The sequence below is a fragment of the Durio zibethinus genome, chromosome 21 (genome assembly GCF_047325235.1).
Source record: "Durio zibethinus cultivar Kanyao isolate XHJ-2024 chromosome 21, ASM4732523v1, whole genome shotgun sequence".
Classification (NCBI taxonomy): Eukaryota; Viridiplantae; Streptophyta; class Magnoliopsida; order Malvales; family Malvaceae; genus Durio; species Durio zibethinus.
Genome location: NC_143182.1, coordinates 10,239,806 through 10,256,431, shown reverse-complemented (window position 1 = coordinate 10,256,431; position 16,626 = coordinate 10,239,806). Strand labels below are relative to the sequence as shown.

At 34.0% G+C, this 16,626-nt stretch overlaps 3 protein-coding genes across 3 annotated transcripts; 2 read left to right on the top strand and 1 right to left on the bottom strand.

Moving 5' to 3' along the window:
* The first annotated feature begins 1,275 nt into the window (after positions 1 to 1,275).
* LOC111305540 (nuclear transcription factor Y subunit B-3-like) lies at positions 1,276 to 2,933 on the top strand. Its single transcript, XM_022903178.2, has one exon. It carries the CDS (start codon positions 1,995 to 1,997, stop codon positions 2,628 to 2,630), a length of 636 nt encoding a protein of 211 aa, XP_022758913.1. The 5' UTR covers positions 1,276 to 1,994; the 3' UTR covers positions 2,631 to 2,933.
* Positions 2,934 to 9,359: 6,426 nt separating this feature from the next.
* On the top strand, positions 9,360 to 10,958 carry LOC111305538 (fasciclin-like arabinogalactan protein 2). Its single transcript, XM_022903176.2, has 2 exons — positions 9,360 to 9,953; positions 10,088 to 10,958. Exons 1-2 carry the CDS (start codon positions 9,435 to 9,437, stop codon positions 10,712 to 10,714), a joined length of 1,146 nt encoding a protein of 381 aa, XP_022758911.2. The 5' UTR covers positions 9,360 to 9,434; the 3' UTR covers positions 10,715 to 10,958.
* Positions 10,959 to 11,500: 542 nt separating this feature from the next.
* Positions 11,501 to 14,193, bottom strand: LOC111305539 (thiohydroximate-O-sulfate sulfur/sulfate-lyase (nitrile-forming) NSP5). The gene is made up of 2 exons (XM_022903177.2): positions 13,950 to 14,193; positions 11,501 to 12,722 (listed from the first exon to the last, which is right to left on the bottom strand). The coding sequence occupies exons 1-2, from the start codon at positions 13,977 to 13,979 to the stop codon at positions 11,766 to 11,768; spliced, it is 987 nt and encodes a 328-aa protein (XP_022758912.1). The 5' UTR covers positions 13,980 to 14,193; the 3' UTR covers positions 11,501 to 11,765.
* Between the last annotated feature and the right edge of the window lie 2,433 nt (positions 14,194 to 16,626).

Sequence of the window (16,626 nt, the reverse complement as noted above, 5' to 3'; positions counted from 1 at the left end):
CTGGAATTAAAGTTAGTGAAGTTGACATGAATTTAAAAAATTCATCTAATCTATTAAGTCTAGGGGTGTAAATGATACATTAGTACTCACAAGCTACTCGGGTTCGATTTGAAAAAAACTCGAATTCGGTTCGATTATTGTCGAGTCGAGCTTGAACTCGAGTAGCTCGACTTATCGATCGAGCCGAATTCAAGTATTCTTATATCTGACTCGAGTAGCTCGCGAGTCTAATCGAACTTTTATATTTAAATATATTTTTATTATTTTAATTAATAAAATATTTCGAGTCCGAGTTCGAGTTCGAGTTCGAGCATAAATAATCGAACTCTTATCGAGTATACGAATCGAGCTTATTTTTACATATTAATCGAGCTTAATCGAGCGAGCTCGAGTAGCTCGAATTCGATCACGAATCGAGCTCGAGCTTCAAAAATAAAACTCGATCGAGCTCGAACCGAATATCAAGCCCCAAATTATGAGTCGAGCTCGAGCTTCTCACTATTCGACTCGGATCGGCTCATTTACAGCCCTAGTTGAGCCCAACTTAATTTGATTAGAAAAGTCAATGATATTAACTCAAAATGATTTGAACTTAAAATTATATAAATGAAAAATAATTTGTTTTTTTAAATCGACCAAAAAGAAACATAAAACAATAAGAAGGATTATTTTTTAGGTTTGAATTTTATCGATAGTCACTTATTAAAATTATCTTGAATGTATGACTTGTAGTCACTTATTTTAAGATGTCAGATACGGCATATTTTATTTTGATTTGAAGAATTAAATAATTTATCTACTCTTAAATTTTTTTCTTACAAAAAAATTAATAAGAAGGACTAACATAAAATTATTCAAAATTAAATTAATTTTACTTTAAAAATTGACAATTTAAAATAAAAAAAAATTGAATTAAAAATGATTCGACCATCAAAATACCTTGAATTTCTTTATATCCAATGTAACTTGTTCTAAAATGACTTGAAATAATTCGTCCAATTGATACTTTTTAGGGAACATTTCATGTATAATTATTTTATTAGAATCTTAATGCAATTAAAAAAATGATAATTATAAGAATTTAATAAGGTGTTAGTTAATAAATTAAATTTCAGGCACTTGTTAAGATACTATTTATGGAATTAATTTGTATTTAATTATTATCTCTTACTGAATTTGATGAAAAAGTATATTAAATTTTTTAAGAAATACATTCTTATTTAGTGCATTATTAAATTCCAAAAACAAATTTGTTTACAATATTTGTAAATTACTGTAAGCTCCTCATTTCATAGGCTCGAAAAAAATGCATTAAAAAAAGAATATCAAAAAAAATTGCCACATCCGAAAGGAACAAAAAAAGAGTATTTTAGGGGGTACAATGAAAACGAAGTTTCCAGCTTCACGTGACATATCGGAGAATGGGCACTAAAAATTTGGTCATTTGGAATTGGAAAGCTCCGCAATCACGCACATGCAACATCTAAGGTTCATAATCTGCCACGTCTGCCAAGACAAAGGATGATGTATGGATGATGATGATGAGCTGCCATTAGCCAGCTCCATTCAGCTGAAGCCACCCAACACTGCCAAGCCGCGGCAGCCGCCTAAAGATTCTGCCGTGCTTTAGAAAACGCACTCCCTACTTTTCTCCACCACGTGTTTCATTTTCAAACCGTTTGGATCTTCGGGGCCCACATGAAATCCGACGACCTAAATTCCACATTCCTAGTCAACTCTTATCGATAAACAAACGGTCCACATCCAACCACGTGTCGTCTTCGATGCATTATTACCCCATCGATCCAACGGACCCGAACAACCTCTCTTTTCCTCACTCCCTTCCTCTTTCCCCGGAACCCCTCTTACTTCCGACGAGCAACCACCATCATCGTGAAATCCACATTCTACCTTTACCAAACCCCCAGATTCTCTGCTGACTTATAGAAAAATTGTCTGGAATTCGTCTTTTATTTTTTTTCTTTTATTTTTTGATGGCGGATTCGGACAATGAATCGGGGGGACACAACAACAGCGGAGGCAACGCGCACAGCGAAATGTCAGCGCGTGAACAAGACAGGTTTTTACCGATTGCAAACGTAAGCAGGATCATGAAAAAGGCGTTACCCGCAAACGCTAAGATCTCCAAAGACGCTAAAGAAACGGTCCAGGAATGCGTTTCCGAGTTCATCAGTTTCATCACCGGTGAAGCCTCCGACAAGTGTCAGCGTGAAAAGCGTAAGACGATTAACGGCGACGATTTGCTTTGGGCCATGACGACGCTTGGTTTCGAAGAGTACGTGGAACCCTTGAAGATTTATTTGCAGAAGTATAGGGAGATGGAAGGTGATAAGACCTCTATGGGAAGGGGAGAAAAAGATGGCGCCAGTGGTGGTTCCGCCGGCGGCGCTGCTGGCGGAGGGAGTGCTGGTGGAGGTGGACTCGGTTCAGGTGGTGGTGGGTTTAATGGGGGAGGAGGAGGGATGTATGGAGGCATGATGATGATGGGGCAACATCAAGGACACGTTTACGGTTCAGGTGCGTTTCATCATCAGATGAGTGCGGCTAAAAGTGGTGCCGCCGCCGCTAGTGGTGGAGCAGGAGGTGGAGCTGCTGTTAAGTCCAAGTAGATTGCTTGGTAGGGAATTGTTGATTGGGTTTTTAAAATTTATTAGTAGTATTTTTAAGCATTAACATAATTTGTTAGGTACCTTTTTTTTTTATTTTTCCTTTTCCATTTTTTTTCGTGGGATATGTAATTGTCGGCAAGGAGCAGAAGTCAAAAGAAGAAGAAATGATGCATAGTAAAAAGTTGTAACCTCTTAAGATAATTAGTAGTACTTCTAATTTAATGCAAAGGGGGAGAAAAAAAAGTTGTGTATGATATGGAAATTACTAAATTAATGTAGAGAGTTTGATTTTTTTTCCTCCAATTATTCTGTTACTGTTGATTTGTGAAAGAACTGCCCTTTTTTGTAGCTTTTTTTTTTTCCAGTTTCTTTAACTTGTTTTTATGTGAGTGCTGGGGTTGCAGATTTCTATTGCAGCATTGGATTGGAAGTGGAGTTTGAACTGACAGTTTTGAGAGACTCTCTGACAGATCTAGAAACAAAAGGAAACTTTGTACATGTTCTTTTACAGGAAAGGAGAGAAATCTATTGTGTTTTTGCTCCATGCTTCCCTCCCAAATTGTTTTTTGCCATTTGTGCATCTTTGCTTAGCTCTGGTTACGATGGAGAAAGAAAATAAAGGAGGGGTCATTCTCATCTAAAAATGAGCTATTTCCCCATCTACTTTGGCTTTCGAAATTTCATTGATAGGGTCAACTTTTAAGGGCTTGTATCTTTCTTGGTTATTGGGCAGCTGATTTTCTTCTACTCTCTGATTGTTGCGTGTAATTATGAATGTTGCATAATAATTCAATATAAATGCATATGATGTTGTAAAAGGGAAGCTTCTTTGTGGTCAGGTTTTCCATTTGTTAAAAGCACCAACATTCTCATGCATTCCAGATTCCGGAATCAGGTGGGTAACCTGCAGTTTTGTTTCTTAAACTGTATAGGAATCTTTAACTCCTGCATTTAACCATTTTCAGGAAAGGTTCCTCTCAAGTAAATTAAGAACCAACCTTTGCCTTGTTAATTAATTCGCCCCCTCAACTCCTTAAAAACATTGCTCAACCAAGAAAAGAGGAGAATCTATTATCTAGGTTCGGTGGAAGTGGGCAGTGAGGGAGTTTTGAAGGAGCATTAATTCAATGAAGTGGGCAACCAGTAACCTGAAAGCAATGTCCACTCTGTCTAGTTGGGTAGTTGCCCACTTTAAAAGTCTTTGTTCTTCCAACTGATCTTAATATTAATTTATTCTTAATTTTGTTCGTTTCTTTTTATCTACTCATCATTACCAGCACTTACAAGGAGTACTAGGTTTGTTTAGAAGTACGCAAATAAGAAGGAAAAAAAAATTATGAAAAATTTATTCCTTTTGTTTTAATCAAATGCGGAGTTAAAATATTGATAAAAGGAAACAAAACAGTGTCGTCTGCCCTAGCATCTAGGAAAGAAGAAATGTAGTAATTAAGTGAAAGTAACCAGTTAAGATCTTTGAGTTTGTGATGCTTTTTCTCTTTTGTTTTTAAGCTTTAGTTACAAAGATTGGGAAAGCTCAGAGCTGATCAACTGCACTTAATAAAGTGAACCTAATCAATCCAAAGTCAGTAGTGCAGAATGAAAAATGGCCCTACGCACCACATTTTCATGCCCCTCCATGCAAGTTTTCCAATAAAAAAATGAACCGACGGTATAATAATCATAATCATAGTAAGCCGTTTTCAGTGCTTTGCCGACCACAAGTCCTGACTCTAACCATTCACTCCACTCATGTTTTGCATCTTTCATAATTGACTCTATGTCTTTAATTATATATAACAAAAAAAGATACTAAATCTTCTTGTTTCTAAAGAAAACGACGAAAAAATCGTCTTAGAATTTTGTCTATTTGCATCTTTCATTCGTTTGTGGCAAAACCTTCCTGGTACCTGCTACTGATCGTTATGTACACAAGCCTGATAGTCGGCTAATCTTGAAAACCCAACGTTATACTTTTTTTTCTAACCATGCGTTGAACTTTGGAATTGGGTTTTGGTTCTTTTCATCTGGATTGTTTTTGATTTATTGGATTTTTTTTATGATTGTTTGCTGGCGGGATTATGGTGATAGCTGCAAATAACGTAAAGGAGGTCAAGTCTCAATGGAAAACTTCGATGATTGATGAGGAAAACTGACTCATTCTCCAATATGGGGATTCAATCTTGGCCTGTCCTTGGTTGGACTCGGCAAACACTCGACAATTCTCAATTTGCTGTTGATAAGTTTGCTCTAGATAGAGCAGGTTGCTCACTGCTTTTTTTCATTGGATTTTTTTTTCTAATCGGTGATCAATCACTTCTATGAGTGTAAAATTTAGAAGAAATTTAAAAATATTTCAGGTTTAATTTAGATTTGAATGAGCTTTTACTGAAAATTTTTTGAATATCTTTTTGTTTATTTATTTATTCTTTCACGATGAATTATTCATATATACATATATACATATATAAAGAGAGAGAGAGAAAGGCCGAATAAAGGAAACATCAATTTATATTAGTGTAAAATATTTTAATTTTATATTTTTAATCATTATTTTAATGGTATAATAGATGAGAGAAACAAATAAAAATATAATTTAATCCTTTTTTATAAAATCAATTATTAAAAACTATAAAATTAAAAAGTTTTACACTTATGTATGAAAATGAATCAACTTACATTAGTTTTATACATTTTTTTAATCATTAATTTTAATAAATCCAAATGACAAGATTAAATTTTTTTTTAACTTATATTTTTTATTCTTAAATATATTAAAATAAATTATTCAAAAATATAAAATTTAAAAAAATTTCATTAATATATATCAATTTAATTTATTCACACGCACGCATGCATATATATATATATATATATTTATAAAAGATTAAGACTCCAACAACTTAAAATTTTTTATATGAGCTTTTTAATGTGTTTTTATGGCTTCAAATTTGACTTATATTCTAATAAATAGTATAAAAACAGAAGATTTTATTTGGATGCAGTGAAAATGATGATGCTGAATTTTCAAAATATTTGCAAAATAAAATGATGTACGTAGACAATGTGTGATCAAGTATAGTGTTGAGCCTAAGGTGCATTTAGACAATGCGGATATACATGAAATGTGAGGTTGAATGTTTGGCCTGAGATTGCGTTGATAGAATTACTCTCACTAGGGAGTTGATGTCAAATCCCAAGCGAATTGATGAAATTGTTGAGCATCACTTGTATGATCTTTCGGCATTTAATTACCTCCACGATTATGACTAAACTTTTGCATCCAAAATGGGGTAGGCTATACATACTCAATTTTCCAATTCAAAGTTGCTTAGGATACCTACTCTAAGAATTTTTTGTCCCCTTTTTCTTTTTTTGTGGACAAATGGTAGGGGAAGCTAAGGAACAAACGCTTAATCTGTTTGATTCGGGACTTTGTGGAAAATATTAGCTGTAATGTGGATTATTGACTAAAGCTACGTTTGAGAGTCTGATTGGAACCATCGCACCGGATGTACGTTTTATGACCGACTGTCGTTCCAATCGGGTTCTCAATTGAAACCTAACAATCCGTTGTTAGTTTTAATGAACGGGATGACTTCAAACCGCAATCAACCATGCTTAAGTGAGTGAAAAGTTTATGGTCAACGTGAATAAATCTTTGCACCATGCCACGACTGATAGTTATAAACATGGATTATCTTTAGTTATGTATTGACAACGTAAAGATTTAAGACACGATCATTGAAATTTCCGAAGGAAGGTTAAAATTCTTCAAGTATCGTTAGAAAAAGTTTAAAGAAAACATTTTTTCAAGAATGTCACAATTTTCCTTCTTTAAACCACATTGTAAAAACTTTTAACCCATTAAATATAATAAGCCATTGGCCCAACAAACAAGGACCCATTACCGGAAATGGACAAGGAGAGTAATACATGGACTCAATGACTCCAGCTGTCCAAAAAAGAGCAGAGAATAATTGACAAGACTCAAGAATATTTAAAAATTTATTAAAATTAAAAATAAATAAAAATAATTTATTAATAAAATATCAATTCAAATCCAACTAACTTCAAATTTAAAAAAATTAATAGTGTAGGTGTAAATAGCGGGGGGGCAAATTCCATCCACATACACTACCAAATTATTTATTTTGATCTCACTTTAGTCCTCAATCTTTCAATTATTTCATTTAGATCTTTAAGCTTTAAAATGGTTCCATTATCATCCTTCTCTAAAATAAATTTGTGAACACTGATTTAACGTTCCTGTTATAACTCATATGGCACGTAACATGAACATTTTCTTGGCGGGTCATGTGGATTTTTGTTTCAATTATTAATAAAAGTGTGATAAATATTAAAATAAAATTATTTTAAAAAACTGGGAATTATATAGAATAATTTAAAAAATTAGAAAACAAAGAAAAATCAAAATAAAAAATTAGAAATCATAGATAGAATTTACATTTATAAGTAACGTTCATTTTAAAAACAAAAATTATGTGTTTTATTTTATTATTTGAGTCATTATGTATTGTATTACAAAAAATTATTTTGTTATATTTCTAGTAAAACTATTTAATTTTATAAGTAAAATTAAAAGATTAATATCTTAGTAACTCCTTTTATAAAATTTAAATATTTTATTATTAATGTATATATTTGATAAAATTTCTTTTATAATTGTTAATTTCTTTATAATTTTCCTAAATCGAAATTTAATGTCGCAAATCTATTCGTAATAAATGTAAGACGAGGATTGTCGAATGAAAATGTAAACTGTATTATTGACCTAGTGATAGGTAGAAGATCAATCTCATCCTCAAATCAAAAGCATTAGTAAAAGAGACAAACCTCAATTAAGGGCAGAACCAAAATTAATTAAATATGAGAAAAAAAAAACTAATGTAAAGAAAACAAAGAAGGCAGATAACAACATTGAAACAAATGAAGGCATCATCAGCTGAAAACAAAATCCTAACTGTCAAAAAGAAGAGGGACTGTCGGTGGAGCTTTGCTGACGTTGCAACACAATCTGGCACGTTGCTGCCGACACGTGTGGATCCCACAGCCTAACTACTCTTTAAATCTCCAACGATTCACAAAATATTTGTGTTAAACGAATCAAAAGTAGGAGAAAATGTTCATGAAAGAGTTGGCAATTAGGACCAGCGTGCGTCATAAAATCCTGAAGTTTTTATATTTTATTGTGTATGAATTTAATTTAATGTTATGTTAAATTTATTTTATTGAATAGTATTTTAATTATTTGATTATTCATTAATTAATATTTAGTTATAATTATAATTTATATTTTTAATTTCATAAAAAAAATTAAGACTAGCATGCATTAGAAAACTTGATCATTTAATCTTCAATTAACTACTTTGTGTAAGAAATTATTATTTTTTAAGTGTAAACTAACTACTACATTCCAATGTTTTATGTATAATATTCAAGTAATTATAACGTGAGATTATTGTAAAATTTTCATTTTTTTTTTCAAGAATGATTTTTTGAATAAATGAATGTGTTTTATAAATGCAACAAACAGAACTTCAAAGAATAAAAAAATAAAATAAATTAATTAAACATCATCTCATCAATATTTTAATTAATACATAGAGAAAATTTCATTTTCCTTCAACAATGATTTTTTTTTTTAATTTTGTAAATAATCAACTCCCAATGCCCTTTCTTGCAATTGCACGGTCAGGCAATACACCAAGAAAAATGAAATTCCAGCTATGTCACATCAACAAAAATTAAATTATGAATGGTTTGAAAATTATTAGTAATATAATTGAGCGGCTCAACCTCTTTTTTAGAGGACCCACGTTAAGTGCGATGTTCTATCTGAAAAATGAAAAATCTACTCAATCGCTTTGTCCTTGTCAAAGTTATAAACATATGTACTTTCTTCTGGTATTTCGATTTTTCTGCGTAACACGTTAATTTTTTGTTAAATCAGACTTTACATGTAAGAAGATATAATGCCAGCCAGAATCCAGGCAAGCCAAGGACATAGATCAAGTTCCAACAGCCTGCCTGCAAAAAACCATGTTTTACTGTCACATGGAGAAAGAACATTCCTTGACAGGAAAACAATTAACTCTCAATCCTATTTCTATAAAAGCATTTCGAACATGTTTTTGTCCCAATTTTGCCTCCTCGTTTGAAGGTTACTTGATTTAAGTTTCCTGTTTAGTAAAAGTACCAAAGTGAATATCAATAATTGAAGGTTAAAGGGTAAAAATATTTTTAAATTATAATTTAATAATTATATAAATTTTTAATATTTTATTATAATTAATTAAATTTTTAATTTTTATTTCAATTCAATTACATTTTTAATTAAATAAAATTTAATTACGTAATAAAATTAAATTAATAAATCCTCTTCACATATAATAATTGTAACTCGTAATAAGATTTTATCTATTTTATTAATGTCATTATAAAATTTTATTTTGATTAATAAAAAAATAGTATTAATTTTTTTATCTAAATAAAAGTTTAATTAAATATAAATAAATATCAAACAATTAATTAATTATAATATAATAAAAAGGTTCAAAAAGCTTTTTAATCTTTAGCCACCAGTGGAGTTACGCGGATAAGGGACCCATCTAAAATGTGGGTCCCATCCCAGCCACTGCTTAGTTGGCAGTGATCAGCCAACGTTGACTCGAAAGACTCCCCAGCTCACTCTACTTAAACTGTTAAACACAACCATCACATTCTCACATGTTCCCAACCCACTGTTAGTCTCCTCCACTTCCAAGCCACCACCTCTGTTCCATCATGCCACCACTAACCACCATCCTCTTCCCCTCCCTTGATCTTTTCCTTCTCCTTCTCTTCTCCTCCTCCACCTCAAATGCACACAACATCACACGCATCCTTGCCAAACACCCTGAATTCTCCACCTTCAACCACTTCCTCACCACCACTCACTTGGCAGCAGAGATCAACAGACGACAAACCATAACTGTTCTAGCCCTTGATAATGCTGCCATGTCATCTCTCCTGGCTAAACAACTCTCCCTCTACTCCCTCAAGAATGTCCTCTCTCTCCATGTTCTTGTTGACTACTTCGGTTCCAAGAAGCTTCACCAGATTACCAATGGAACAGCTTTGACTGCTACAATGTTCCAGGCTACTGGTGCTGCTCCAGGTTCCTCAGGGTACGTCAACATCACTGATCTTAAAGGTGGAAAAGTTGGATTCGGAGCAGAAGACAATGATGGAAAACTTGATGCTGTTTATGTGAAATCTGTGGCAGAGATTCCTTACAATATCTCTGTCTTACAAATTAGTCAGGTACTTATTACTATGGTCTTATATTCAATTTAGCATCTCTAGTTATTATCAACTGGTTTTAATCTACAATGAAAAAATATTTCTTGATGTTATTTCTTGTATATATGATTAGCTACTGTTTAATTTTGATCCAGGTTTTGAATTCAGCTGAAGCCGAAGCACCAACCGCAGAGCCAAGCCAACTTAATCTAACAGAAATAATGTCAAAGCAAGGCTGCAAAGCCTTTGCGGACTTGCTGAAAGCTTCAGGAGCTGATGCAACATTTAACCAAAATATTGATGCAGGTCTAACAGTGTTTTGCCCTACTGACCCTGCCATCAATGGTTTCATGACCAAATACAAGAGTTTGACAGCATCCCAGAAAGTGTCCCTGCTGTTGTATCATGGCATTCCTGATTATCAGTCCATGCAAATGCTGAAATCCAACAACGGGATTATGAACACATTGGCAACCGATGAAGCAAACAAATATGATTTCACCATACAAACCGACGGTGAGGTGGTGACATTGGAGACTAAGGTCATAACTGCAAAGATTACAGGGACTCTGAAGGATGAAGAGCCATTGATTGTTTACAAAATTAATAAGGTGTTGTTGCCTGGGGAATTGTTCAAGCCAGTGGAAGCGGCTGTGGCACCAGCAGAGAGTGATCCAGCTGGTGATCAGACGGTAGATAATGAAAATGGGGTTACAGGATTGGACGGTAGGAGATTGGTGATGGTGTTGTTGAGCTTGTGCATTGGGGTGTTGTTAATGTGAATATAGTGATATATAAATATTGATCAAAACGATACAAATTGCATCAGAGATGATTTTTCTTTTCTTTTCTTTTTTTAATTTTCTTTCCTCTTTTTCTCTGGTGGAATGTGAGCAAAAGAGCAGGAAATGTTCGATGAATTAAAACACATTTGTCTTCTTCACGAAGAGTATCAGTGAAAACAAAAAGATAATGTAAATTATGAAATTACTGCAGCAATGAACAAAAACTGAATAGAGATTTTTATTTCTTATGAATAAATACTGCTATTTCTTTGTAGCAGATAAGAGCAGCCTTTCATTTGCATTTGGAATTTCTCAATGATAGCTTAACAAGAGAATGATCACTCTGTTGTTAATTCCTCGGTAGCTGAAGTAACACATAAAACATCCCTTTAATTTCCTTGATTTGAAAAGCAAAATTAAGGTCTGACTGATCCAATCTCATTCCATTACCACTTTACCAGGAACCCCTTTTGCTTCTGGTATATAGCACACTAGTTCCTTTACATCAAGACAAAGCATAAGTAATTTTAGACAAAGCACTCAACATGTTCTGTTGCAAGAAAAATTGCAGCTATTAACAGGTTATTTATGCTTTGAATTTATATTTAGAACAAACAGATACATAAAAAAAATTGATAAATGCCATTTAGCCTTATGGAATTTTGTACAGAATATAAAAAAAAAAAAAATTCAATTTCTACCTTTATTATAATATTACATATTCCAATCCGATTGAATACCAGAAAACTGAAATGAATTCTTGATTTAATTTGTTCGTTGAGATAAAAGACAAAATAAACATAAAATATATAAAGACGAAGGCTAACCAGTAATTCCAATTTTAATTTTTACAGAAGAGGACTGAAGCAAACCCAGCCTAAACCAGATGCATTAACATAAGTAAACATATAAGAAGCAACCAGTCCAAAGCACTGAAGCACATAAAAGCAACTTATTAGACAGACTCATTCACAGCAACTTACCCGACACGGCCACACATTGTGTTTGTAATCCTAATACCAAATCACCATCAATTACTGCTTAGTTTTCAATTGCATGCTACAAATGGAGTAAAAATGAAAATGTCATCAAGCCTATCATTGCTAGGGGAGTTGCCACCGTAAACCAGAAGCCTCTGTTGGCCATCTGTCATCAAACCGCTTGCAAAAGCACACCATCCACGAGGCCCAGGATGACTTTCCAAACTCGGTGCATCCTCCCACTTCTTCCACACCAATGTCTCCGTGTCCAAGCCATAAACCTCTCCAGAAAATTTCCCAGCACCAAGGTGACCCAAGTCACTAGGATCCACTTCCCCACCATATATGATTATGTATTTGCCAATCCCAACAGTAGAAAATACACTTCGAGCTGTAGGTTTCTCTCCATTTGTCTCCACTTGGGACCATTGTTCTACAACTGGATCAAAGCAATGCACATCATCCATTTCCACTCCTGAGAAGCCATACACAACCCATATTTTTCCTTGGACCACAGCCAATCCTGGCCCACCTCTACCCTTGCAACTATCTTCCGGGGTTGGATATTTGATCCACTTTTGGTCAACAACATCGTACGCCCATAGATCATTAAGCCGGCCAGCAACACCACACCCACCAAAGACATACACGTGACGATCATCACCTGTCATCGAGTGGTAGCTCCGATGAGCTGGGCTGCTGTCATCGCTGGTAAGCAGGTTCCACTTGTTTGTCGAAGTGTCAAAAGAGTATAACTCATTAAGCTCCTTATGTGTGCTATCCCTACCACCAAACACATAGATAGTTTCACCAACGGTTGCCATTGTGACACCAACACGTGGAGGAGGGACATCACCAGTTACCTCAGCAACGGACCATGTTAGGGTATTGAGATCGAATACGTAGAGTTTGTTGTCAACTGGGACTCTTGGGGTGAACTCACCTCCAAAGACATAGGCTTTTTGTCCTACAATGGTTAGGGCGTGCGAGCTTCTAGCTCCAGGTCCAGTTCCATTCTGATGAAGCTGATACAAATTTACAAATACAAAGAGTAAAACTAGAGGTTAAAAACCTCAAGCATTTCAATTCTTACAATAAAGTTAAAAAGCGAAAATGGAGATGAATCATGTGCCTTGTGGCCTGCGTGTTCTCTGATAAAACAAGACCTCTTGCTGATGTGGCATGATCATTTGAGTGACAAAGTCTAGAACATGTGAATGAGATGAAGCTTTCTCATTCTTGGTCACAGACGATAATACTAAGATAACAAAAGATGCCATCATTTTGTTTTCACTCTTGCTGGGATTGTATTATCTAGGCTTAGCTGAATTTTGAGGTTTGATTTTCATTTTAACTGATTATTAACTACTTGAAATAATCTAAAACAGAGCAGAGATTATTAAAATACAACATGCACCAGAATAATTGACGGCATGAATATTGAATATGTAAAGATAAGTTTATAATATAGATTCAAACAGACAAAATCAAAGGTAATGGCAAAGAAAGGCACATCAAGAAGACAACCATAAAAAAATGGAAAGAAATCAAGAATCTCTTCATTGTCTAGATTTTATTCTTTCCTATTCTTACTTCCCTTTTCTTCTCAAGATAGGTCCTACTTTCCTTAATTCATTCAGACCCTCTTGCTTAAATCGTTCAAAGGGATGATTTCATAGAAATAACAAAGGATTTTGAGTAACATAAAATCTGCGATTTTCTAGTAAAAATTACCCGGATATTAAATCAACAATGCTAAGACAGCTTCTGCAAAACAGAGAAATAACGCAGTGAACACTTTGGTTGTATTAGGACTCTAGGATTAGGACTGCAGTGCCTGAGATTACCCAGGTTCATTTGTTCACTGGGTTAGTCTTTCAGGCAGAAAATTATGCTATAACCAGTTAATCACTTGACCTCTTTGAGGATTTTGCAATCGCCTTAAAAATTTCTTCCACATGGGCAGCCAAGATTCCAGAAAACCCAAATTGAATATTTGTCTGGTTTGTCTTGAAAAGAAATAAAACACTGATAAGAAGTCTAAGTCCAGGGACGTTATTTTACCATGAAGTCAAACAAGAATCTCCCCACACAAATATGAAAATTTACATATGAAACATTAAAAATTAAAACTCAGGATGTGATCAAGAGATGTTCAACCAACACAAAAATCCCAGAGTCTTGATTGTTTAACTTTTGCAAAAAGATACATAATAACACATAAAACAAGAATTAGAGAGGAGCAGGCGAACCTTGAGCCATTTCCCTTGAACATCAGTCATCACTGGAAAAAGATTTATGTTTAGTATTCTCAACAAAAAGTCACCGTCGGACCTGGATTCTTCCGGGCTATCAACATGTCCTTATATGCGAAGGTTCACTACATTAAGGTAATGTGGGTTGCATTGTGCATCAGCACACAGTTTTTTCCTTTCTTTTTTTATTAAAAAAGGGAGTTGGTATCTGGCTGAATATAAAATATCCTCAATTTTGATAACGATGCGGCAGTACTCTCAATTATGAATATAATATAGTAATTGCTACTTGAATTTAGAAAATTCAAAAATGAAATATTTTAACATTCATTTATATGAGTGATAAAATTAATTTTGATGAGATTAAAAGTAAAAATAATCACGAGATTAATTATTATTGTTAGGGCATTTAATGGTTCAAAAGGTATAATGATTTTTTTTTTTATTAGAAATCTTTTGCAGATAGTCAAAGGTAATTTCGACATTTGTGTCGACCTGACATATTAGGTCGGTCTGACACATTTAGTGTCATATTAGTTTGACCATTTTTTTATTGTCCCATAATGTTTTCTTATCGTTTATCTATAAATATGAAGGTCTAGGCACCATTAAGTCAAATTTAATCTACTCGTATTTTTTCTTACTACTCTCATTCCGATCTCACTCATTTTGACTTATGCGTTGGAGTGCAAACACAAGAAACACTATTTACCTTTGCCTTTAATTGTCCTTATCTTTTGTCTTTTCAAAAATATCCTGAGATCGGAGCTTGGCATAAACATTTGGCATGCCAGGTAAATGCCTTATTTATTCACTAGCTAAGCGCAAAACAATGCCACATAGGAAAAGAATTTTAAAGGAAGGAAAGACCACCATCCAGGCTGGGATGAAAACACACAATAGCCAACACTCGGACTGACTTACCCCACCACAGACTGGTCTAACCATGGAACAATTTTAGGCTTTGACTGAGTAGATACATGCCTTCAAACATATGCTGCAAACCATAACCTCATCATAAGCTTTGAAAGTGTTTGACCTAACCACCCATCGTTTAGGAGCTGCAGTAAGACAACTAAGTTATGAAGCAATGAAAACCTCCTCGGCCTCCAAAAAAGAGGAGCATTATACCTCATTCCACCACTAACCCAGTCATAATTTGACACATGCTACGACCCAAAAATCCAAACAAAAAAACATCGAACCCTAACCAAATAAGGACTTGAAAGCTTGGATGCAAGCCATGGAGAAAGAACTGAAAACAAAAGCAGTGGTATTTAAGGATGAGCTTAAATTTCTTAAGACTTCACCTTTTACTGAAAAGATCGATAGAACTATACCTCTTAAAGGGTTCAAAATGCCCACTTATAAGCCTACGATGATACTTTTAATTCTTTCGATCATTTATAATTTTATAGGATTAACATGATAATGTAGGGTACAGATGAAGCTTTGATATGTAAAGGCTTGCTACCACTCTAAAGGGTGTAGCTTGCTCTTAGTATAGTAGCTTGGAACCGAGGTCAATTACAACATTCAAAAAGCTCAGCCACTATTTTCTGTCTTAATTTGTAAGTAGTCAAATGGTGAAAAAGATAATTTTGAGTTTGATGTCGATCTACCAAGGTCGCAATGAATCTTTGAAAAGATATGTCATGCATTTTAATGTAGAAACTCTACAAGTATAAGACTTGGAGCAAATGGTCGCTATAGCCTTTTGAACAAGTGGACTCAATAATAGAGAGTACCACCTAAAGTTGACCTTATCACTAAAACCACCTAAAATTGTAGCCTATGTCCTATTTGTAGCTGAGAAATATATAAATGCCGAAGCTATAATGAGAAACAACTGAGGTGAGAGAGGCTCATCCCCCTTCGATTGTAAGAAAGATAATGATTTCTATGATCCTCCTTCAAGAGAGATATGACATAGGATTAGAAGCCCTAATAGAGAAAGGAACTACATCGCATTGAATACCTTTCAAAAGAGGATTCTAATGCCAATTGAGAGAAATTCTGACCTTAGATGATCAAAGCTACTGAGACAGAACACAAGGAGGGATGTGCCTTTTATAGAGATATAGGCCATAATACTAAAGATTACGTCGACTTAAAAAATAAGATCCAAGATTTGATAAAGATAGGTTAGTTGAAGAGGTTTATAAAATAGTAAAGACAAAGTTAACTTAGAATAGACTACAGATAAGACTAAAGAGAGCCCACTTGGGGTGGAGAAAAAAAGCCAAAAAATGGAAGAAAAAAAGTTCGAAGAGATGAACTAAGACAACAAGAATCCCGAATAGATAACAACAAGTTGATTGTTAGGGTGATTAATGTGATCATTAGAGGCAGCTCAACCTCAATTAAAAGAAAGTTCAATCTAGGCATGATCATGGCTGTATATACCTAAGTAAAGAAAAGCAAGACTAAAATAATGAACCAATCTCATTCAGTTTGAAATATTTGGAAAGAATCCAGCATCCACATGATGAAGCTATAGTAATCACAGCTATAATATACAATTATGTAGTCAAGAGAATCCTATTCAATAATGGGAGTTTGACTAACATCATGTACTATGATACCAAAAAAATTAGAAATTGGTGAAGACCAACTACAACCGATCATTACAACATTAGTGGGATTTAGGAATAAGTAGGTTCCAATGAAAAGA

Coding starts and splice junctions, on each gene's coding strand:
- LOC111305540 (XM_022903178.2), top strand. CDS start 1,995: ATGGCGGATTCGGACAATGAATCGGGGGGACACAACAACAGCGGAGGC.
- LOC111305538 (XM_022903176.2), top strand. CDS start 9,435: ATGCCACCACTAACCACCATCCTCTTCCCCTCCCTTGATCTTTTCCTT. Junction 9,954..10,087: donor CTGTCTTACAAATTAGTCAG/GTACTTATTACT, acceptor ATTTTGATCCAG/GTTTTGAATTCAGCTGAAGC.
- LOC111305539 (XM_022903177.2), bottom strand. CDS start 13,979: ATGACTGATGTTCAAGGGAAATGGCTCAAG. Junction 12,723..13,949: donor TTCAAGGGAAATGGCTCAAG/GTTCGCCTGCTC, acceptor AATTTGTATCAG/CTTCATCAGAATGGAACTGG.